The sequence below is a fragment of the Python bivittatus genome, unplaced genomic scaffold (assembly GCF_059951505.1).
Source record: "Python bivittatus isolate LINGU-HERP-01145 unplaced genomic scaffold, Pbiv_v1 ctg000690_np1212, whole genome shotgun sequence".
Lineage (NCBI taxonomy): Eukaryota > Metazoa > Chordata > Lepidosauria > Squamata > Pythonidae > Python > Python bivittatus.
This window is the reverse complement of record NW_028277096.1, coordinates 5,217,538-5,242,306: the sequence shown is the minus strand read 5'-3', so window position 1 is coordinate 5,242,306 and position 24,769 is coordinate 5,217,538. Positions and strand designations below refer to the sequence as shown.

At 43.7% G+C, this 24,769-nt stretch overlaps 1 protein-coding gene across 1 annotated transcript in view; it reads right to left on the bottom strand.

The window, feature by feature from the left end:
- Positions 1-1,236: 1,236 nt before the first annotated feature.
- The window catches only part of DPYSL5 (dihydropyrimidinase like 5), a 39,004-nt gene continuing 15,471 nt past the window's right edge, over positions 1,237-24,769 (bottom strand). Inside the window, exons 2-12 of the mRNA XM_007426461.3 lie at positions 22,663-22,821; positions 20,866-21,045; positions 20,214-20,282; positions 19,397-19,441; positions 19,026-19,101; positions 18,324-18,480; positions 17,934-18,075; positions 13,775-13,917; positions 10,391-10,598; positions 8,239-8,407; positions 1,237-3,022 (exon numbers count right to left, since the gene is read on the bottom strand). Of these exons, the coding sequence (XP_007426523.1) occupies positions 2,937-3,022; positions 8,239-8,407; positions 10,391-10,598; positions 13,775-13,917; positions 17,934-18,075; positions 18,324-18,480; positions 19,026-19,101; positions 19,397-19,441; positions 20,214-20,282; positions 20,866-21,045; positions 22,663-22,821 (1,434 nt within the window). The 3' untranslated portion in view covers positions 1,237-2,936. The remainder of the gene's footprint in view (positions 3,023-8,238; positions 8,408-10,390; positions 10,599-13,774; positions 13,918-17,933; positions 18,076-18,323; positions 18,481-19,025; positions 19,102-19,396; positions 19,442-20,213; positions 20,283-20,865; positions 21,046-22,662; positions 22,822-24,769) is intronic.

Genomic DNA, 24,769 nt, shown 5'->3' with positions numbered 1-24,769 from the left:
GGCAGAAATATGTAAGACGGCTTCCTACAGGCTTTCCCCCTTGAGAAGAAATTATATTCTCTTCCCTTTAAGAGGACTGAGGATAACACCCATTAGTTGCAAACCCACCATCAACCCTAACCTTATTACTCATTACGGGGGCAGCTAATCTCCTTCCACTGCCATGACTATGTGGTAGCCCAGATGGGAGCTTGGCTATTTTTGAGGGGGGAGCCCTTGAAAGATGCCAAGCAACCAAGGAATACATTACCCAGCCTGGGAAGTGACAGTTGCCAATCAACTGTGGTCAAAGCTCCCACATCCTATGGAGTTTTTCCACTTCAAGATATGTTCTGGCAAAGGGCTGGAGCAGCAATGTGTACATGAGATTGCAAACTACAGTGAAGGAGTATAGCTGTGTAGAGAATCTGGTTTAAGAACCATTTCCTGAATTTAGTATTGACAAGATATTCAGGGTTTAATTGGATAAGTTGAGAAACTGACCAGACCAAAGTGCAGAGAGTTTGCAGACTGGCAAAAAATCAGCCTCTGTATATGTGTATGAAAGAATGACAGAAAATAAAATGCAGAGGCAAACGTATTTATAAAGTTCTAAATAGCTTGAGATATTACTTGAAATACTACCATTTACCATATGTGCCTCCAAAATTTTAAATTACTATCAAGAAGCTTTCCTTTTGATTCCCTACTGCTTTGAAATGTGTAACTCTACAGAAAGTGGCCTTGATTGTGGTACTGTTAGAAAAAATACCTGTTTCAATTGTTTTGAAATTGTACTGTATTGTGAGATGAAGGCTATTTTAAACAACTCCAAGATTTTAGCAGGTTACTATAGCTGATGCTTTTGTAATTATATAATGTTTAAGCTACATCAATATTAAGACACCAGAGCTTGCAGCACTTATCAATTCACCCCAAAAAGCTCAGATCTGGTTATTACTTGGATGGGAGACCACCAGTAGGAAACCCCAGGACTACAGGCTACATTGAGAAGAAGATTCTGGTAGAAGGCAGCGGTGAACCATTTCTGTAATCATTAAACATTTTTTTTTTAGGTCCTTTCCAATTACAGCTGCTAAAAGTTAGGTGCACGGTTTCCATGTTGAGGTTCATCTCCTCCTGCCCTGCAGTGCCAAAAGACATAGACACAAGAGTCTCGTATCATGAGAACAATCTTTAATGAGGAAACATATGCACTGCAGGTGCTAAAACAGTCATTACAAGACTATTCCAACATGTAACAGGGCAGGGCTGGCTGCGCTCACAAGCCGAGTCCTCCATTGCGGTCCTGGGAGCCGAGGACTCCGTCACGCCTGGCCACCCGGCCTCATACACCTACGGGTACCAACTATTGAGGGAAAAGTGCACAAGGAACAGTTCACATTTCACGCTATTTCAGAGGGAGGTATCAGTGGGCCAAGGGTAGGGAAATGGGGGGGCTTCATCAGCCCCAACAGTCAGCCAGGTGGGCAGGTTAGCACCATCAGGTTGAGAGAGGAATGGAAGGAGGTTTCAAAGCATGCAGGCTTCTCTCAAGATATCCTCTGGCTTGAAAAGCCAGTGAATAGCTCAGATCCCTCAGCATGAAGAGAAGAAACACTCTGTCTCACTGAAACAGTTAAAGGAATCCTTTATCGCCAAGCTCAGGGCAGAGAAGGTGGCTGCTATGAGTGGATGGAGAAGCTGGTTCAGCCATCTCACACCATCCCTTTCTGTTGTCAGCGCTGATAGGGTTTGTTATGCATGCAACCCTTTGAGAGAATCAATCTCTGCTCTGGCAGCTCTTTTTTTGCAAGACAAGGAGAAGAGGCACTAAGGGGACAGGGCAACTAGGTTCTGCTGTTTTTTCACCCTACCTTCACACAGAAGGGCCTAGGATTAGGTCCAAGAGGCTGATACACTTGGATAGGCCAAGGCCTCTCCCTGGATGGAGACTTCTAAGAGATTGGGGATAGTAAAGCTTCAGGATATTACAGTATGTTAAACGAAAAAAGCTACAAAGAATGGGCCAAGAAGATGACCCCTGTCTGATACAGGTCCATGGGAAGAGCAAGACAAAACTTCTTGGCTACTATCCTCCCACTCTAACAGTAGACTATATTCTCCAATGCGAGCCAGGAGGACAGCTCTTTCTCCTGTAACAGAGCATGCCCAACAACTCATTTTTACATGGTGAAATACAGAAAAAAGGGGCACCATTTGAGCTTGGCTATCTGCTACACCAGTTCTGTCAAGAGCTTGCAGCTGAGAATATGGAGCAAACCCAACCAAAGGGGCAGAAGCCTACAACTGTTAGCAGCATTGTCCTATGAGACAACAGAGAAAGGAAGCTTGTCTACCCCTAGATAATTCTTGGCTGACCCTCTTCCCTTGCACAGTAAGTACAATACCTGAATGGGGACCTCTGTCCTCCAGCCTAGCTGAGCCCCACCCTAGCCTGGCCTACACCTCCCCCTTCTATCCTACTGCTAGTACACAAAGCACCTTTATTTCAGTATTTTTTTTTCCACGTGATGCACAAACAAGTCAAAATGTTACTTATCCAAAAACCCAACGTGCAAAACAGAAAGGAACCGGCACAGACAGGCCCTCTGGGCCCTGTCCCCTCCCCAGGGCAGCCCCCCTCTCCCCCCAGAGTACTTGGGGGAGTTCCTACCCTTCTCTAGGAACAAAGGCAGGCCCTCCCTCGGTGCGTCACCCAGAACTTAGTGCAGCTGTGGGGTGAGGAGAGGGATAGGGCCCCATCGTCTCATTCCCACAGAGGAGGGCAGTGGGCTCCATAGGGCACAGCATTGGGTGCAGGCAGCAGAGCGCTTGCCCATGTCAGTGGCTCCGGTGAAAGGTGTGGCTGCCTTGAGCTCGCAGGGTGTTGGTGGCAGCCAGGCAAGTGGGGGTGGAGATGGTGTCCTTAGTTGGGGGACAAGTCTGGAGGGCAGCTACCAAATGCCACTAGACCTGCCTCCGGGGGGAGCGAGAATCCGGGCCGAAGCTCGCTTTGGAACATGGTCATCGATTTGAGAACCTGTGGCAAAAAAAGGGAGACAGAGGAGGTGCAAGGTCAAAAGCAAACTGGCAAAGGAGGAGTCACATCCCTTTTCACCCTGCCCCCACAGGGTCACGCCAAGGACCACAAGTAAGTTCAGTTGCATTTATAATTTAGTTTTTATAAAATACTTCTTATGAAGTCATCTTCAGTACAAGTAATCCTCAACTTACAACCATTCATTTAGGGACCAAAGTTATGATGGCACTGGAAAAAGTGACTTATGACCAATCCTCGCATTTATGACTATCATAGCATCCCTGTGGTCACATGAACAAAATCTGGGTGCTTGGTAACCAGCATGTATTCATGGCAATTGCAGCGTCCTGGGGTCATGTCGTCAACATTTGTGACATTCCCAGCTGATTTCCAACAAGCAAAATCAATGGGGATCCACATCATTTGCTTAATGACTGCCGCAAAAAAAGTAATTAAATTGGCTGCAGTCACATGATGCCTCGCTTAATGACTGCACCACTTAACAATGAATTTTCTGGTCTGTATGGTGGTCATAAGTTAAGGACTACCTGTAGAAAGCAAGGTAGGACATGTCTGAATGAAAAGGTAGAGATGGATTGGCAATCTTTCAGATTAGCTTTACAGAGCAGATTCTCCCTTCTGTGATCCATGAAGAGAGATTTCAAAAAGAGTTCCCTAATCTTATAACTAATAAAGCTCTATGAAAGCCCACAATTCTTGATTGTGGGATTTCCAGCACCCAACTCTGCAGAGTAGGACCTATAGAACAGAGACCCCCTCAAACAGCTTCATAAAAAAGATATTATACCTCATATATCTGCAGTGATATGGAATTGGGGGAACTCTCTGTGACTCCCTTGTCACTCCCTTGATCATGCCCTGGTAACCATAAGATACTCTGGTGCTGCACCCCACTGCAGGAGGCAGGACCCATTAGATCAGTCCACCCCTGGCAACTGATGGACCTGGAAGGGTTCCACAGGGAGCTGGGGTTGTTCCTGATGGTCTGCTGCACAGTCCAACTGAGGCCTTAGTCGCCTCATGGAATGAGAGGGTGGCTGTGGCCTTGGATTGGATTGCACCCATGTGACCTCTCCCTTCCCGTGGATCCTCTGCTTTCCGTGGTTTATGGAAGAGATGAGGGAAATTAAACAGGAGATGTCTAGAGTGCCACTGAAGATCAGTGAAGGATGAACTCAACCAAATATGGGCGAGAGCCTCTATTAAGGCCTACCTTGTGGTGGTAAGGGCAGCAAAGAGACAATGCTTCCCCGCCCTTATTGTGTCCACGGATTGCCATCCGGTGGCCTTGTTTCAGGTGACCCGAACCCATCTGGGAAAGGGGAACCCAAAGATTCATCTGGAAGGCCAGGTGGAGGAATTTTCAGAGCATCTGTTGGACAAAATTGCTCAAATTCACTCCCAGTTAGATGCCAGCCTTGGTGCAGATCCAGTGGAGATGCCTGGGCACAGTCTTGCCCTGTTATCTGGGAATGGTTTGAACCTATTAGGCCTGAGAAAGTGGACAGGGTCCTTATGACTGCTAGCTCAGCTGTCTGCTCCTTAGATCCATGCTCCTCCTGGCTAGCTAAGGCTGCCTGGGAGAGGACACGTGGGTGGGTTCTGGCAGTGGGCAATTCATCCTTGAAAGAGGGGGTTGTTCCTTAGTTTCTTAAGGAGGCATTGGTTCGCCTGCTCCTCAAGAAGCCATACTGGATCCCACCAAACGGGACAATTTTCATCCAATGTCCAACCTCCCTTTTTTAGGGAAGGTTGTGGAGAAGGTGGCTATGCAGCAGCTTCAGCAGACCCTGGATAAAGTGGATTATCTGGACCTCTTTCAGTCAGGGTTCAGGCCTGGACAGGGGACAGAAATGGCATTGGTCACACTTGTGGATGCTTTCTGGCAGGAGTGGGATAAGGTTAGTGCATCCATCCTGGCCCCACTTGACCTCTTGGCAGCTTTCAATACCGTTGACCATGGTATATCCTTTTGGATCGGCTCCAGGGATTGGAAGTGGGTGGCACAGCATTGGGCTGGTTCTCTTTCTTCCTAAGGGGCTGATACCAGTCAATGTTGATCAGAGATCCCGCCCTCGGCCCCTATTATATGGGATGCCACAGGGTTCAGTGCTCTCCCTGCTCCTGTTTACGTCTACATGTAACTGCTGGGGGAGATCATCCATTGCCATGGGGTGAGGTAACATTTGTATGCTGATGATACTCGACTATAGCTTTCCACTCCTGGCAGTGCTGTGGATGTCCTATCCTGGTGCCTGGAGGCTGTAAGGGTCTGGATGAGAAACAACAGGCTTCAGCTGAACCCTGGCAAGTCTGAGTGGCTTTGGGTTTTAGGGCCTTCTGGATCTGGGACTTTATCTTCTTTGGTACTGGATGGGGCAGCACTACCCCAGACAGATCTGGTCTGCAATCTGGGGATCCTCCTAGACTCACAACTCCTGCTCAAAGAGCAGGTGGCAGTTGTGGCCAGGAAGGCCTTTGCACAACTTTGTGTTGTGCACCAATTGCACCCATTCCTGGATCATGAGGCTCTGCTCACAGTTAGTCACACCCTGGTCACCTCCCGAATGGGCTGCTGTAACACGCTTTATACGGGGCTCCCCTTGAAGAGTATCCAGAAGCTTCAGCTGATGCAAGAGGCAGCAGCATGGGCAGTTATGTGTGCCCCTAGAGGGACAAATGTTATACCTCTGCTCTGTGAACCACACTGGTTACCAATTTGCTTGCAGGTCCAATTCAAGGTGTTGGTTTTAACCTTTAAAGCCCTACAGGGCATGGGTCCAGGTTACTTGAGGGACCGCCTCTTCCTGATTACATCTGCCCATCCCATCAGATGTGGCAGGAGGGGCATGCTGTGGGTCCCGTCTATGAAAGAACTCCATCTGATGGAGTAGAAGGCAAGCCTTTTCTGCTGCGGCACCCACCCTCTGGAATATCATCCCTCCTGAGGTGAGGTTAGCCCCAACCCTTATGGCCTTCTGGAAAGCACTCAAAATGTGGTTTTTTCCAGCAAGCCTGGGGATCCCTTGGTAATAGGGAGCCCGCATGTTGGTTACATTTTATGTAATATTTTCCCCCTTGTGGTTTTGTTTTATCTATGTTCATTGTTTTGATTGCTTTAATTGTTCTTCATTGTTTTTAACTGGTTTGTAGAATGTTTTTAATTGTTGGTTTTATTGTATGCTGCCCAGAGTCACTTTGTGTGAGATGGGCGGCCATATAAATTTGACAAATAAATAAATAAATAAATGTGTAATCTAGCAGAGAAAGAGGTATGCTGAACTCTAAGAGGCACCATAGGCAGCATAATGCAAATAGTTAACCTGTACATTTTATTTTGTATGAGGAACCAGAGGGAAGCCTGAACAATGGCCAAAGTGTAGGTCATGAAGAAGGGCAAACGTAGCTCTCTTTTCCTGCCCAGCTAGGGATTGCATCTTGGAAGAAGCAATTTACATTTCAGTTAGATATTAATGGGAAGTATGAGGTAGCAACAGCTAACCAATGTTGCTTGATATTAAAAGGCTAAGCAAGGTCAGATCTGATTAGAGCTTGGGTGGGACTCCATCAAAAATCCCAAGGCTGGACTGAAAATTGAAAACATCCTGGACAAAAGTAACAGCTTTGGTATTGCTGGCAAAGAAACTACATGGATGTGCATGAAATCAGCCAAGAGCTGGTAGCCTGACTTGAGAGAGTCTTTAGTCTTTTAGCAAAAGGTGAAATGAAAACAGTTTCTACCATTCGTGTAATTAATATCACATGATGTACTTGGCTGTCATGCTCTCTGAGACATAGCTAAAATAAGACTGCAGCAGTAATGTTTGGGGAGATCCTTTTATAATGAACACAAACTGCATCTTTGCTTTCCATTACAGATCATAAATCCAGATTGAACCATCTGACTTCTGAGGAGGACTTCAAGAAAGGCCTGTTCCCCAAAGCTGATGCTCTTCTCTCCTTCAGTGTCAACGGTTGGTGGTTGTATTGACTTCACTTTAGCTACCTCTTTCCTCTGGAGTGTAGCTGAAATAAGAGCTGGTATTTGTAGATGATCCAGCCAGAAATGTTGGCTCCACTTTGGTTGTTCTGTACATACCAGATGGGGAAAGCTGAAGTTGGCTCTCAGAGAACCATCACTTTCCAGAGCTACAGCCAGTGGCTCCTGCTATAGCTGGCTGTGCTTTGGCTATCCTAAAACTCTCCCTTCCAAGAAAGGTAAGGGGTGACTGAAGCTGGCATTTGTAAAATAGCATTGGTTATATTTTAACTGGTTCTTTTGAAATTGACTTGTGAATGCAGGGATATGTTTTCCTGAAATTGTTGGTTGGGTTCACGTAACATACCAATCCTAAGTTAGCAAAATTGGTATTTTCATATAAGGTGCTATGCCCAAACAAAATACATTACAGCTGGTTCACACAGCCTACTAAGACAACAGCTGGATTTGTTGACATGTGGAACCACAAACTCTCCACCCCATTTTAGCTGCTGCTCAGTGGAATGTATGAACATAGCCTCTGTTTTTATATTGCAAACTATCTTGGGAAGACTCTGGCCTTGGACGGCTGCTAAGAAATGCTAAGAAACAAACACCCAAAACAACTTGCTATTTTAATGCAACCAAAACACTCCAATATGCTATTCTTTCTGAAGCTCTTGATTCAGTCTCCCTCCAGATAGCTGTAGTCAACTATTTTTTCTTCTGCCTTTCCTCTTTGACTCACATCACCTTCCACCCTGCTCTTCCAGTCCTTCTCCTCTCCTCTAGCCAATACACAGGACACCCCCCCCCCATGAAAAGCACCACACATTCTCTAAAAAAATCAAGATGGGATTAGGAACAGGCAGTGCAGGCATCAAAGTGAATCAGAATGGGAAGTAGCTGTCTTAGAAGCAAAGGCAAAGGATGAATGGGGTGAGGATGGGGGGCTCAGCGCCAGATCCCAGTCCTAACAGAGAAGCCTGGTCCCATAGGCAGGATGTACAAAATCAGCCAATTCTTCCAAGGAAGGACTTGGAAAGCTGCCCTGTAAAGATGGGGAGCAAGAAGGAGGCAGAGAATACATAAGGCAAAGACACAGAGGAGGAAGAGAGTAATGCTGGCAACCTGAGTTAGAGGAGTATGGAGGGTGGGCAGGGTCTGCCATTTTGCTGTCCACCCCAAAGAAGACTTGCTCCAGCCCCCTCCTTACCGGAAAGGCTGAAACTGGACTCGTGGAGGTCCCTCATGCCCCCATGTCTTGTGACCGGCCGAGTGGGGGTGTCTGCAAGTGGTGTCCCCGTCTCTTTTTTCCCAGCGTGCACAACCATGGCTACGTCCCCCAGATATGGGGTGCGGTCCACGCCTTTAAGCTTTAAACTCTAATTAAAAAAAAAATACACAAAATAAAAGTCAGCTTTGGCCCCTCCCCCAAATACTATCTCTGGAAACTCACAATCTTTGGGGAGCCAGGCCTTGGGGAGTGAGACTCTTAGTACAGAAAATCCGGATCAATCTTTTGGAGTGGATGTTAGGGTTAAGACAAGGGTGAACAAATGGCCCATCTCTTTGGCTGGAAGAGATCTAAAAGGGTTAGCAGCCAGCTGGCTTTGGCCAGAATCTGACTTAGTCAGCCGGATCTTGCACATGCCTGATTGTTTTGGGATGGGTTTCACTGTGGAGAGGAAGTTCTGCTAAGTGCCAGAAGCAAGCACTACCATGATGCCAGGATCTATGCTACCTTCCTCTCTAAGATCCCTCACTTTTACCTGGGCTTTAGTATTCTCCAAAATAAACCCAAATCTCTCATTCCCTCCTCACTTCCCTTTCCCTTGAAATTGTCCCCTAACTGACCTCACTCCCTGCTTCCATATCCCTATGTCTCTTTCTCCCTGCCTCCCTCCTTCCCATAAGCAACACTTGATTTTTCCTTATACAATTAAAAGCTAATTTTATGTGGGGGAAAAAGAAAGAGGGATGTCCAGGAAGAAGAAGAGTGAGAGCTCCCTCCCTCTGCTGTGATCTCACTAAGTTCATTCTAGGTTGCACAGCCTCATCCTTGGGATCACTTCATCACATTTCAGTGTGCCCAAATGCTGGAAAGGCAGTGACTTTTAGAAGATACAGCTATGTGGCCGAAGGAGCAGAACCACAGGGCACTGAATTCCCCAGCCCCCACACGACTTTGGCAATCAGAGGGGCTTCAGAAATCTAATCGTGCTTAGAAGCTTGCATCTCATTTGAATAAATACTGATATTGGAACCAAGGTGCACCATACCAATCATGCCCATTTGATCTGTCGGGGATGTCACTCATCCCTCCCAGTGGAATCTCTTCCTCCTCTTGAGTTCTCCTTCTCCTTAGCTAGTACCTAGTGAGCTCCTCTTCTCTCTTTCCCTCTATTTCTAGCAAGTCTCATTAACCATGTCAAGTCTGGGCATGGCCAATTTTGTTCTTGCAGGAAGAAGAGAATAACTTTGCTTTTTAAAATCCCTTGAGATCACTTTCTGCAGCTGGTCAGCAAAATCAGAAACCCCAGTGGGATGTACACAAGCCTGTCCCTCCATATGATTCTTTCCATCCCTGTCTTCCCGAAATCAGCGACTGTTCCAGAAACCAATATCCATAGTACTTCCCTAAACAGACTCCTCCTCATTGTGGAGAACTTGCTCTGCTCAACCACCTCCCCTTCCCCCAAACCATTTCTACCTTCCTTAGCAGCAGGAAGTGCTTTGGGCTCTGTAAAGTAATTCACAGATGATTTAACCACCAACGATTCCTAATAATTTTTATGTACTATGGATTACTGCCAGTATTAGTGGCAATATGCTTCTGAGAAGCACTTGTTGGGGAACATGATCAGGTAGATGTTACTGCAATCATGTCCTCTTGTGGCCCCCTTGAAGGTATCTGGTTGGCTGCTGTGGGAAAGAGGATGTTGGTCAGATAAGCCTTTGGCCTATTCCTTATGTACTTACGTTGGTCTTCTGCCATGATCTGTAAAATTTTAATATAATGCATTTTTCTTAGCAATTATATTGCTCCATCACTGTGCCCTTACTGCACACATATGGCCTTGTTTTGCAACCCTTATATCAATCTCTAAACAGCAGGGCATTATTACAACTGTTTACTATGCTAAGGGGGCAACTGTCCTCAGATCATTTCTGCAATGGCATCTTTGTTCTCGAGGCACTTTTCTGCACCAAAGTTTCTGTCACCATGCTCTTCTGTGATGCTGAGGACTGATTTGCTGCCAGACAGTGTGAGCTTATGAGAAAGGGGTATGCAGTACAGGGAAATTCCTCCCAGCCCCACTTAGTCATATATCCCCTGCCTGCCTCTTTGCTTGCCCTTTTGGTACCTTTTCTCGCTGCACCAGTTTCTTGTACACAGAGTCTGGAAAGGAGCGGAGAGGGCAGAACTTGCCGGTGCCTTCAGCACACATAAAGACCCCATTCTCGTAGACCACACGCCCGTGGCTGATAGTAACCAGTGGTACCCCGTGGCAGCGCATGTTCTCATACAGGTTCACGTCACCACCCTGGACCTGGGTGCTGGCTGAGATGGTCCTAGGAAAGAGCAAAGAGCACTGAGGTCTGCAGGGCACTGGCTGTGCTATCTCAGCACTGATGGCATCTGGTCCTTTCCATCTCTAGGATCTCATAACTCAAGGGGATGGGATAGTTGTCCATCAATCTTCCTAGATTTCAGAGCATGAGGGTAGAAACCACTCCAATGCTTAACAATTATAAATCAATGTACAAAGTCAAAATGAGGCCAAAGGGAATTCAGACAAAAGGCAACAACTTATTCCAGGAGTTTTCTGGAAACTTCTTTTTCCTTTCTAGTTTTCCAAAATCCCACATAACCTGAGTTGTTGCTCTCATCAGGAGGAGCATTTTTTTTTATTTAGGGTCACATTGGCAGTGAGGGAGCCAAAGCCACCCCTTCCTCTCTCAAATTCTTAATCAGAGAGTGAGGCAAGAAACCTTGGGAAGAAGAGTTTATTTATAACATTTATATTTTTATTGTACTTTATGGAAAGGAGAATCTTGAAACAGGACATATTTGACGGGGTCCCTGAACAGAAATATTCTAAGTGTGACATTCTGTCAAAGGCCCTACCAATGTATCCCTCAGGCATGTTCTTTCTGACTGAGGTGGGATCCTTGCAACATCTACTATGTATTAGAGAAGGGTAAAGGATAACACTACAAGTAAATAAATAGAACTCATTTTTTGTCAAAGAGATAGGAGGCTTGCTTCCTCTCTTAAAAATCACTGAAAAATCAGAGGTGAGGAGAAGATTCTTAATACCTCATATAAACCTTGCTGGTTTCATGAGCCAAATTAGATCTTCCTTTGTATTGACTTAAACACTGGGTGAATTTCAAGGGGTCAACCTTTAACACTGTTGCACATCTCCAGAAAGTGAGTTAGTTCACTAAGTGAAGTGGATTGTGAACAAAGATACTAGATCAGAGTATTCTTATTGTGATTTTTTATATAACAGTATCTCAACAGTACATTATTTTGCTTTAATTCCTTAAGAAACTGTATTTTTGATATAGAGTTGTACTTCCAGTATGATTGCACTGAATGTTTCTTTTTTCATTCACAGTCCCTACACTCTGCTGCAAATTTAGAATAAAGCTCCGTCGGATGCAATAGGACTTAAGTCTAAGTAAATGTGATAGGCGCTTGCAGCTGAATGTGTTATTTCATGGGAATAACACATAAAACTAATGACTAAAGATATGAAAAACTAGAATTAAACCAGATAAGAGAAAATTATTATTTTCTCTTATTTGGTTTAATTCTGGTTTTTCATATCTTTAGTTATTGGTTTTATGTGTTATTCCCATGAAAGCATTCTATACATTTTAATTTAAGGAGAGAAAAAGTATAATAATAATAATAAATAAATGCAGTATCTTACTGGCAAAAATAGTCAGCAACTCTGTTAAATTCAGTACCTTAAAGAAGAAACCTCATTTAATGGCTCCATAATCTAGCTTGATAGTTTTCTGCTTTTTTCAAATAGGCAGCCTGGTCTAACTTATTGAAAGATCATCCTTGACACTCTGGACTAATTCATCTGGAAGAACCACAGGCTTCTGATTTTACATTGACAGTTACAGGTATATGGATTAAAACTCCGTTCCACCTGCAGCTAGGTCCTGGAAACGTTAAACAGATTAAACCACTTCAGGATTTTTTTAGAATAAGAAATGCTATACAAATGTTTTCACTAAAAAAATAATTTTAACTTTATGCTGCAAAGTCCATAGTCCTTTGCCGTGCCAGTCCCCTGTCCTATCAATTGGTAAGTCCTCTTTTGTCTATAGTAACTAGACAGACATGAGATTGTTCTTTGCATCCCACATGGAAATACTAATTAAAATATTTATTGGATCAGTTCTGGCCTAATGCTAAGCTGTAAGGTTGCCTTAGGAGCAAATATTCTGCCCACAGGCTCTGCCTTTGAGGGAATCAGGTAGCAGTTTCTTTGTGGCTTTGTCAGACACTGCGTGACATCTGCATGCAGGATTTGGCTCTGTCCACCCCAAGGAAACAACAAAATAAAGCTAGGATTTGTTTTAGTTCTGTTGATGGTTTTGTTATCTGGCATATGGAACCAAGATCCTGTATTCACACGATAGACAGTGTGATGTGGTGGTTACAGTGTTGGATTGGTACTGGTGAGACCCAGGTTTTAGTCCATCCTCAGTCATGGAAACTCGTTGGGTGACTTCAGACCAGTCATTTTTTCTCAGCCAGACCTACCTCACAAGGTTGCTGCTGTGGGGGGAAATGGGAGGATGGAGCATTATGTATGCCACCTTGAGGTCTTGAATGAAAAGTGGGATATACATCAAATAAATAACCTTGGTTAATGAAATCAGGGATAGTTTGATCATTCAATCAATATTTAGATACTGTCGTTACTGTCCTCCCTTCCAACAGCTTACATGGCAATTAAAAGGACTAGCACAGGTTCCCAACTTCCTATCATTCAGCCCCTTGGCCATTCCCAGTGGTGTAAATACAGTTAAGGCAGGAGTAGCAGCCACCTTGGGCCCCTGGCACAAAGGGCCCCACCTGGATCTTCAGTGTTTAAAAAAATCAAACCTAATTGTAGTCTGCTGCAGGCCAGCATCTACCCACAGTGCAACCTAAACATTTATCTTATCCAGCATAATGGATGGGGCTGAGATAGGAGGAAGCAGGCTGTGGATAAGCATGGCAGACAACCTGAATGTGTGCTGACCAGGGGGACCCCTAGATGACAGCAAAAAACCACCAGACCTCTCTTTGTTGTTGTTGTTTAGTCGTTAAGTCGTGTCCGACTCTTCGTGACCCCATGAACCATATCGCGCCAGGCCTTCCTGTCCTTCACTGCCTCCCTGAGTTTGCTCAGTTTGCTCAGTTTCATGCTCAGACCTCTCTTTACTGCCATCTAATAGTCATCCAGAGTCTTGAAGATCAGATCTGACAGCCCTAATACTGTCAACACCTGCTGGTGCCATCCATTGGCAAGGAAGTGCCCTGAGCCCTCACTGCTGCCATTCCTCCCTGAAAGTGATTTTAATGTGTAAGCCTTGGCACCAGAACAAAGCTAGTTGTTCCCCTAATGACAAATGTTGGGATGCCCCCCATCTGAAATTCATTTTGGAGCACAGGAAGCTCTTATTAGGCCTCTGGCTGCCCCCCTCCTCCCAGTCCCACCTTCCCCAGTGCCTACTTGGTGGCCTCAGGGTCCCACACAACTACGTCTGCATCGGCTCCAGGAATGATGCGGCCCTTGCGAGGGTACAGGTTGTAGATCTTGGCAGCATTAGAGCTGGTGATTGCAACAAAGCGGTTCTCATCCATCTTGCCCCCTACCTGTAAAGGGGCAGAGTCAGAAGATTCAGTTCCTGCTCAGGCTGAGTTATGGGGTGGGGGTGAGGGTGTGAAAGAACATGGTCTGGATAAGGGGACTATAGTCTCTGAAAAAAGGAAATTATTGGGTTGTAGGCATAGAGTATCTCTTTACAAGACATCCCCATGTATGAGCAACAGATGTTTGCCATTCCTTGCTTGGTCAGTTATATGAACCATCTCTTCCTGCCCAACTTTTCACCTGCAGTTGAGTTTTTCTTCAAATGCTGTGTTACTTTCTTTTCTCTTACTTTGTTAAGGCCCAGCTTTTAACATGGATGCTAAAAGGACATGCAAGGGTGCAAGTAGAGGGGTACAGTTACAGGGAACTGCTCTTTCATGTAAATTGTGACCAAAGGACAGATTTATATCAACCTGACAGCCATTGTTCTTATGCCCACTGGGGACAAGTGGCTTTGAAGACTCTGTCTGTGCTTGTGGCAGAAAGCAGGAAGCTATGGAAGAATGGTACAGAAGCACTAGGCATGATTCTGCTCTAAGGTGAAAAATGGCAATTTATTTACTGAATGCATTTGGAGTATCAGTCAACAAGATGCTCTCTGGGCAACTTCCAATAAAAGAAAATAATAACATGCAAAAAGAGTGTAGTGGTTAAGGCAGTGCTTCTCAAGTTTAGCAACTTTAAGATGTGTGGACTTCAACTTCCAGAATTCCCCAGCCAACTAATGCTGGCTGAGGAATTCTGGGAGTTGAAGTCCACACATCTTAAAGTTGCCAAGCTTGAGAAACACTGGGTTAAGGTGTACAACTTGGACTACAGAGCTCACTTCTAATTTTTGGGCTAGTCACTTTCTCAGCCTAACTACTTCTCAGGCTTGTTATAGAAATAAAATTGGAAAAACGACTTATATAAGCTGCCTTAAGCTCTCAGGGAAAAGGCATTATATCAGTGAATGAATGAATGAATGAATGAATGAATGAATGAATGAATGAATGAATGAAAATACAAATAAAAGCAGTAACAAATCCAGTAGCAAAAGATCCAACAATTAATAAACATTCAAAACAGCACTAACATTTTTAACAAGTATCATCTTGACTGAGGCTTAATAATTAAAATTATTTTTATCAACTTTTGATAATTCAAAAAAGTGCCTCCAGATACATAGAAGATGCCTTTCCTATTTCATATGGCAACTAGCAGCCTTCTCTACCAACAGAAAGAAAAGAAAGCATTGGCATTATTCTGCTACAGGCTTCTCTTTGAAAATGGAGGATTACCTTGGGAAATCCAAGCACAAAATAACCAGCACCTTTGATTATTCTTCATTCCCTGGAGTAGCTCCCATTCACAACTCAGTGTTTATTTGTTTCTTAAATCAGAGAACGGAATTTAGAAATTGCCTACTCAATTAAAAAGCGACTTATCTGCTCTTAGAATGAAGCAACAGGAGCTTGTCAACTGAGAGCCATTGGGAGGAACATATTATCAAGATAAAAGTAGAGGCTGAGCATTAAAAGTGGTTTTTTGTTTTTTTGTTTTGGTAGCTGCTACTAAGATCCAGAAAAAACACTGCACAGAGGGAGAATGGAGCAAGAAACAACTTCAAGAAGCATAAGAAGAGAGAGAATAATTTGAGCAACACAAATAAAATCTGGAGGATTTCCAGAAAAAAGAATGAAAATAAATCCTTGCCAAAGCCATATAGAATCTTAGAAAGACTCTGCGCAAAAATCTAATCCTAGTTTTTCTAACAAATAGATCAACCTTCCTTCCTCAGGACTCTTGGTCTCCAAAACTTTTTCACTTCCTAACCTGTTAGCAAGAGGATATGTTGCAAGTTAGCTCTCATAGTTCTTAAAAAATTATCATAGAACCACAAAATATGCTATGATTTTTGAAAATGCAAAGGCCTAGGAAATTGTCTTCACATAATACTCCAAAGGCTACAGTTCAGCTTCAGAGATACTTCTCTATAGATGACATTCCTTAATGAGAGTGCCACAACCAAAATGGCCTTCTCTCACACCTCTAGTAGCTGCATTTCTTTGGAATAAGACATCCAGAAAGGTCCTTTGAAGATGATCTTGAGTCTGGATAAGCAATGACAGGACTGTGAAACTGAAATACTGGATTGTTGATGCACAACAGAAGAAATCACCTACTTCAAATCCAGTCTTCTCCCAGCTGATAGCCAAAAAGACTATGGCCACTGAGCTGAAGGAGGGCTGCCTTGCTCATTGAAAAGCTTGCAAGCTACAACTCTGCCTCAGAGCTTTTCCAATTAGTTGTGACCTCTACATCATAACTATCACTGGCTCTGAAAACAGAAATTTCACTATCCATATCCCAACTGTGATGTTACTTAGAGATGGTATATTTGAATAGAAAGAAGGGCAACAAAATTACAAAAATATTCTCCTGCTTCCTAAACCCAGTATTAGGGAAATGGATATTGGGAAATTCAATACTAAAAAAAGGCCAGTGTAATCCCAATGTTAAAAATGGATCAAAGGAGATATAGGTAATTAGGGATCAGTTAGCTTAATTTTTTTCCTGATAAATAAGTGAAAAGCATTATTCAGGCATATAGAAGAACAAGTCCTGCTGAAGAAAATCAGCATAGCTTTCGCAAAGTTAAGTCCTATTCCACTCTCCTGCTAGATTTCTTTTGGTGTGTCAGTAAGTAAATAGATAGGAGAAAACTGATAGATATTATATACTTGGACTTATAAAAAAACTTTAAGTCCTTCACCAAAGGCTCCAATCAAAATAGCGTCTGTTGGATAAGTAAACAGGTCTTTCATGGATTGGTATCTGGGCAAGGAACAGGAAACAGCGGGTAGAAATAATTTTCACAATGGAAAGATGTAAGTAAGGTAAGCTCCCACAAGTTCAGTATTGGGACCCCATTTTAGTATTTATTTGGAGTTAGGAGTGAGCAGAGAGAAGGCAATTTTGTTGATACCACAAGTAATTCAGGATGAAAAAATAAAAAAGAGATTGCAAAGAGCTCCAAATGGATATCTTCGCATTAGTTTAATGAGCTTTAAAATGGCCAGTGCAGTTCAGTGTAAGCTACCACAAAGAGTTGCCCACTGAAGCAAAAACCCACAAGTCAGTTGCACAAAAGGGATCTTGGAATCATATTTTACAGTACAACGCAAAGGTCAACCCAGTATACGGCTGCTGTAAATAAGGTGAATTCCTCGGCTAAACTCTCTAGCAAAGGTACTGAAAATAAAACGGAAGTATGGTAATGTCGTTATGGGGCTGCATCTGAAAAATGTCCCATTCTGGTCACTGCCGCTTTAAAATGACATCGTAGGGCTGGAAGAGGTACAGAAAGAGGCACTGAAAATTATGAGTGCAATAGCTCCCCTAAGAAGAAAAACTAGTGGCTTGGTTTTTCAAAAGAAGATAGGTAAGAGATGAATGTGATAAAATTAGGTTTTTTATGGAAAATGTGGGCAGCCATTTATTTTGCAGTATTAAAAATTGGGGTCATCGAGTACAGGAAAATTCAGGTCCAATAAACAGAAGTATTTATTTACACAACACATAAACTATGGAATTCAGTGCTGTCAGATGTAGTGATGGCCGCCAATGCAGATAATTATAAAAGAGAACTGGAGAAGAGAAATTCATAGAGGGTCAGGTGCCCCATGGCTACTATTCTAGATGACTATGTACTATCTCCTGAAGCACAGGAAGCATACCTGAAATGTTAGTTGGGAGTGGGCAATACTGGAAGAAGGCAAGCTATGCTCTTTTTGTCCATGCTTGTAAATTTCCCAAGTGAACCTTTGACTACCATGTGACAAAAAATGCTAAATGATAAGCCCGTGACTTATTCCTGCAGAAATTTTATTCCTGAGAACAGGAAGCTCTGCTTCAGGATACAAAGCAGGTCCTTATTTCTGTACCTACTTTGTATACTTTCCTGCTCCTATTTAGGAAACCAGAATGGGCATTCTGCCTGCTTATCAGCCAAATTCCCTCTGATGCTATTCCTTACCACTCCACGTTCCCAGATGACAGCCATACGGTCCTGTACCCCACTAACTCCATGGGGGATCTTAGTGAAGTCTTCCTTCCCCATTGCCTTCTGTTTAGTGGTGAAAGGCCGGTGATCAGAGGCCACAACATTCACAGTGTCACTGAGGGGAGAGAGAAACAGAAAAGAGGACAAAGGATACGTCAATCCTAAGTGCTGCCTATTGTGTTGATATTTCACCCCAGAGTTCACATGAGTTGTAGGATTGGGTGGTCTTAAATTTTTCATAAATGAATGAATGAATAGGCTCAGACTTTCCCACCCAGCTCTGTCCTTTTCTATCCCTTTCAGATTATGTTGCAATTGATACTTAAGGCACAATCTAGAGTTAAACAACCCAAAGCCTCTTACTTGGCAAGCAAACTCATGAGGTAGGTGGAAGTGTTTGTGTCTAGCCGCAAGGGTGGCACTGTGACGTAGGCTGCTGCATGGGACCAGTCCTGGTGATAGTAGTGCAAGCCTGTTAGTGTAGTGTGTGCTGTGGTAGTCTCTGCATACACAACTTTCCCTGCAGGTAAGAAAGGGGAGAAATCATTAACCCCAAAGAGTTACATCCAATCTTTTTAAAGAGTTCAATACACTCTAGAGCAGGGTTCCTCAACCTTGGCGACTTGAAGATGTGTGGACTTCAGCTCGCAGAATTCCCCAGCCAGCCATGAGAGCTGAAGTCCACACATCTTCAAGTCGCCAAGGTTGAGGAACTCCGCTCTAGAGTGATACTAGGAATTCAGAGATGTTAAATTAGATGAGATGACTCATCAGTCCTTATCTGATGTTGAATTATCTGCAGAGGGTAAAGTAAATGCCTGGAAAAGAACTTGAGGAAACTGAGGGTGGGAGGCTGGAAGAGGAAAATAGCACTCTTTGTAATGCCACATTTAAATATATGGCTGTTAAAGTATAGGAAAAGGCTCTGGAACCATGATGGGGTAAATGGAAAGATAGGATTCAAAGCCCTCCTTCCAGCTGTTCTGAAATTAAAAAGAAAACAAAACAAAACATATTTTGCACTAATGGTGATCCTTGCACTCAGAATCAGAAGTTGTCTCTCACCTTGCATTTTGGCTGTGGCTATAACATCCCCGGCTGACATGCTAGAAACGTTGACCAGATAGACAGGGCAGTGAGTCTGCCAAGAGAGGAAAAAGGGGATAGCATCAGAATGAGCTGTGAGGTAAAGGTTTCACAGTAGGATATATACAGAAGGGTGCAAAACATTCTATCTTCTTGCAAGGAGTTGGATAATCAAAGCAGCCTATAGGAAATTAGGGATCAAGTGGCCTGATGTAGAACAAGACCAAGGCGTCCACCCAAGAAATGTCCTTGAAAAGAGTACGCTTGTAGTGGATATAAGGGCTCAGCCATTAGTACTAAGATGGGTAAATTTGGTTCCTCAGGGAAGAATGGGGAGGGCTAGCTCTTACCCGATTAGCAATGGTGATGACACGATGTGTAGCTTCAGCCTCTAGCTGCAATGAGAAAGGGACGTGAGACAGTGCAAAATATAATGTATGCAATTGCCCTGCTGTTAACAGCCTGCCCTTGCTGTCAGTAGTGCCAATGTGTGCTTAAAAAACCCTACCATATCCCCATCACTGCAGCAATACTCAACTATTTTAAGGTCAGCTTGAACAGTGGCCAGCTTCACGGTAAGGTGTTCTAAGTACAAGATACCAATATAGATAGGAATAAGACACACACTGTGCTACAAATAGCAATTAAGTCAGTGAGCACAGATAGCCTTTGCTGCATCATTCATTTTGTTTTCACTAGCTAGAGGAAGTGGCTTCAGCAGAGTCCAGATTCCCCATATTATCAAAATACTTCCTCTTCATCCCAGAGGATTGCCTGTGAATGTGCCTGGCAATGTGGACAACATCTGAAGCCAAAAAAGTTGCACCCTAATGTATGTATGTAGTACACTCTCTGGTTCAACATCCTACAATTCTGCTAAGGAAAGGTTATTCTTACCATTCTGCCTCGGGGAGAAGATGGATACCAGGGCTTCTGGCAATGCACAGTGGAGTAGAATGAATACAGTGGAAAAGCCCACCAGGCCGTTCAACAGTCTCTTTCTAAAACTGTCCAGTAGGCCAAATCATCTCCTGAATGGTCGGCTGGGGAGGGGGATTTTTTTTTCCATATCCAATCACACAGGGTCACGGGACTAAGGAGGAAGAAGCAATTTCTGATTGGATGATGTATGTGCATATGTATATACCACCCCATGGGCATTTTTACCTCTTCGGGTCGGCTGATCTCAATTCCCTCTGGACCAGTGATGCCCAGATCCAGAGCTTCCCTGGCCCCCTGCACAGAGAATCAGAACAAAGAGTTACTTCAGGATGGAGACAGCAGTACCCTTTTCTCTTCCTGATGTTTTTACTTACACAGTTTGAAACCAGCATCATAATCTGGAATGCTAATGCATGATCTAAAAGGACTGCCTCCTACTTCACATTTTCAGTGCATATGGTGGGTGAGATGGTGATTCCAATCCACAATTCTTATTACATGTGAGCATAAAGGGATGATAAGGATTCTGGATTAATGAGAGCATGGCTTTGCAGGGCTAGCGCAAATTGCTTGTGGAAACACATCTAATTACTCAGACAACCCTAATAATAAGAATGAGAGAGTGTGTGCAGCCTCTGGGACAAGGGCAGGTCAGAAGAGAAGTCTTTAGAACAGTGTTCTTGGCAACTTTAAGACCTGTGGGCTTCAACTCCCAGAATTCCCCAGCCAGCAAGGGGAATTCTGACAGTCCATCCAAACTTGCATCCTGGAAATCCAACAACACTTTGAGACCCTCCATATTCATGGAAACAGTGGAGCTCAGACCCACCTTGGTAGCATTGCTGGAGCCACCCCACCCTCCTCCAGCACAGCTTACCTCAGCCACTAGCTCGCCATTCTCAGCATGAACACGTGCAATAGCTCCAATATCTTTGCAAGCACGGAACACCTGATAGAGCTCACTGTCCCGGAGCATATACAAGTCTTTGTATGTCATGAACATCTGGAAGGAGTTGACCCCCTTCTCTCGAACCAAAGTTTCCATTTCTGATTTTACCTAAGGCACCAGGAGGGATGGGGTTAAGAAAGAGTACATTAATTATCATGTATAGTTTTAAAGAAGTCCTGCAGACAAAAATATCCTATCCATTCACTCATAGATAAAAATGACAGGAGAATACTGCAAGTCTGAAACTAAAAATTAAAGGTCTCCAGAACTGCCAAGTAAAAGGTCAAAGATCCATGACCACAGGATAGAACTTGAGTTTCAAAATTTGCCTCCCAAGTTGTATCCTAGACAGCTCATCACTTGCTCCAAGCCAGAAATTTCATGCCATATTAGTGCTTAATAACTTGTGTAAAATCATCTAAACTTTTGTTTCAAGGCTTTTTCTCTGGCAAAAACATCACTTACACATTTCAAGCCTATGAAATTGCTATGGGAAGCTGAGCTCACAGAGGGGAAAGCTGAAGCATATTTTCTGTGTGTTGTGTATGTATGTGTGTGTGTGCACATGTGTGATTTGTTTATATTCCAGTGTAGAGATAAAGTCCCAAGTGGACAGCAAAAGATGTTCACTTAGCAAGGTATCTTGTAGTACAGTATAAGTTCAAGCAGAGTGTTGTCAGAAACTGAGGGTGGCAGGAGGCTGGAGAGGAAGTAGTTGAGCTGCAAAATCCAAACAAAAGACTACCCTCAACCTCCCAACCTGGACAAGATGGCCATTGGGTAGACATATCTAATCCAATAAGCATGGTCTATAGTTCCTGAACAAGCCCCAGATGTTTGAGGCTAAATACGTACTTTGTAAGAGGAGCTGCACAAGGGCCTGACTTGAAGTTGACCCCAGCAGATGACAACATGAGGACAGGAGAATGGATGGAAGCCTGTACGCAACAATGGCAGAAAGCTGGGCTGTTGGGCCATGAAGATCATTACCCTGGATGTACAGGGCAGGGCCACAGTTCAAGCTCAATTTCTGGTAGGATTTGATAGCTCTGGGAAAGGGTGCTGCCTACTACTTTAGAAGGCCACTTCTTGTCAGTTTAGAACAGTTTTCAATTTCATATTGTTAAGTTTTTTTAGATTCCTAAAATCTTCAACCAGCATGCCCAATTAATTATAGGTGTCCCAGCACAGAGAACCACACTGAGGGCTAATGATGAAACGCATACGATGACATCACAATGCACTTGCATTCAGTGTTGGGACATACATAGGGATCCAACAATGGGTCCTACTGGTTCTCAAGTACACTAGATCTTAATTGATGGGTTAGGACCTACCTTCCGGACTGCAGCAAGTCCAAATATGGATTGCATCAGCAGCACAACCACTATACAAATATATGGTAGAAATCTGTGTGTGTGTGCTTTCAAGTCAGTGTTAATTCCTGGTGACTGCCTGGACTAGTCCCTGAAATTTCCTTGGAAAGATTTTCCATTGCTTTCTTTCTAGGGACGAAAGAGAGAAACTGGCCCAAAGTTACTCAACTGGCTTTGTGCCTAAGGTAGGACTAGAACTGTTGCCTAAACATTATGCTTGCTAAAGTGGAGCCTAAAAAGGTTGAAGACTAGTGGCACAAAGGATAGTAAACTAGATAAAATAACGTTCTGGCTTAGCCTAAAAGATCTTTCAATGTTTCATATTCCCTACCAGGCCCATCCCTCTTACCTTGGGTGCCCACCAGGTGATGCCCATGTGCAGGGCATAATCACAGCACACCTTTGGGTCAGCCAGGCTGCGACACTTCTCATAAGCATCTAGCAGGGAAGTATCTTTATCTGGAAGCACGTGTCCAATAACCATGGTGGTCCCCCCAACCAGGGCTGCCTGCATGTGGAGGGAGAAAAAAACCCTTTAGAGATTTATATTTATATATTTGAAATTATTCCTATTTCATTCTTGCATCACTTTAATAGTTCTCGGGGAGCTAAATATTGACAATGGTAGCCATCTTATGTTAGCAATGAAGTAATATATTACAAGGCAATAGAAACAACTCGATATTAAAATATTTAAAAATTCTTCAACACAAGAATCACATTGTGTTAAGATCTGAACAAATAAAAAGGTCCTTCACTTCATACTGAAAGTATAGCCCAAGTGATGCCAGATAAAAGCCATACTGGGTAGAAGATATTCACCACCCATCTTGCCTCCAAGGGCAGTACAGAAAAAAATCTATAGCCATTAAGAACTTTTTCTATTTCCTGGCAGTCTGCTGACTTAGAAAGCCAACAGGGAGTTTTACATGGGATCTTAGAGGCAGAATGGTGGGCTCATTTGTTCTGCAAACCTATTGATTTCTCTCCATTTCTTAAGAACAAATTATATATTCAAAGAAATCTTGAATAGATTTCTGAAGGCCAGGAGGCTCTATACAGAGAAGTAAAAAATGTTTTTATTCCTTTGTTGCTGGAGGTAAGCATGATTAGTATCTATCAGGAATGCTATAGTTGTGTCATGCCTTAGATTTGGGGGTTTGTGGAGGTAGATTAGATGGCCTTCAAAATCATTCCCATTAAATGTATTAGAATATCTCTGGTCCAGGCATTACAATGTGGGACACTATTATCTGTAGGAAAAGTTGGTTACTAATTCCAGGAAGCCTTTAACTCTTCTTCTTCCAATCCTAGAAGTGAGGAATGATGAGACAAGCACTCAATACATATGCTCAGAAATACTCTTCTAGAAGGCCAGAGATAGGCAGCTCTACTTCTTAACAACCCAGAAATAGATAACAAGAAATCCCTGATTAAACCAAGCCTATTCAATTCAAGGAGCAATGCCTTCTAGTCTCATCTCCCTGTATCTCCCTGAAGTGTGAGACTACAAGATGTTCTAATAGGTCATGAGATAGAGTGGAGGGGGTGGTCCTGCAAGTACCCAGGTGCCAAGCCATAAAGGACTTTATGGGCTAAAACCAGCACTTTAAATTTACCTAAATTGAATTGGTAACCAGCACAGAACCCATAGCATTGATGTTACATGTTCCCAACATTGGAAGTCATTAACAACTGGGCTGCTGCATTTTGTAATTTCTGAGTAGTCTTTAAAGACAGTATCTTGCTATAGTCTATATGGGTGGTAATAAGGGTATGAGATACTATGCCAGGTCCTCCTGCACCAGGTAAGGCTGCAATGAGCACACCAGCTGGAGCTGGCAAAGGTCCCTCTAGCCATGGTTTCTACCTGCAGTTCAAGCAGGAACTGTGAGCTCAAAAGGACCCCCACATTGTGAATCTGCTCCTTCACAGGTAGTGCCTGCCCATCAAGAGACAATACTAGTGTTGATGGAGAACCCTGGTATACAAATAGCAACTTCCTTTTGCTTTGGTTCAACTTCCGCCTGTTCTCTCCCACCTAGGCCCTTCTATAACTTCCAGGCACCTTGAGAATGATACCACACCTCATACTGTTGGATGACCTTCCCCAGTGATTTCATGTCAATGGTATCAAAAGCCACCAAGAGATCTGAAAGCAGGAGAGGCACATTACCCCCATCCAAATCCCAACAAAGGTAATTTGGAAGAGCAACTCAAGCTATCTCACTCTTGTTCCTGAGCCTGAACTCCAACTGAAAAGGGTCCAGATAACCTACTCCTAGGGTGCTGTGGGTTGATCTTCCACCATTATTTGAACAATCTTCCCCACCAAAGGAAGGTTTGAGCCTGGCCAGTAGTCTTCTAGAACCATAGGATCCAGAAATGGCTTCTTCAAAAGGGGGCACACCACAGCTTCTTTCAGAGCTGCTGGCAGCTCCCCCTCATGCAGGGGA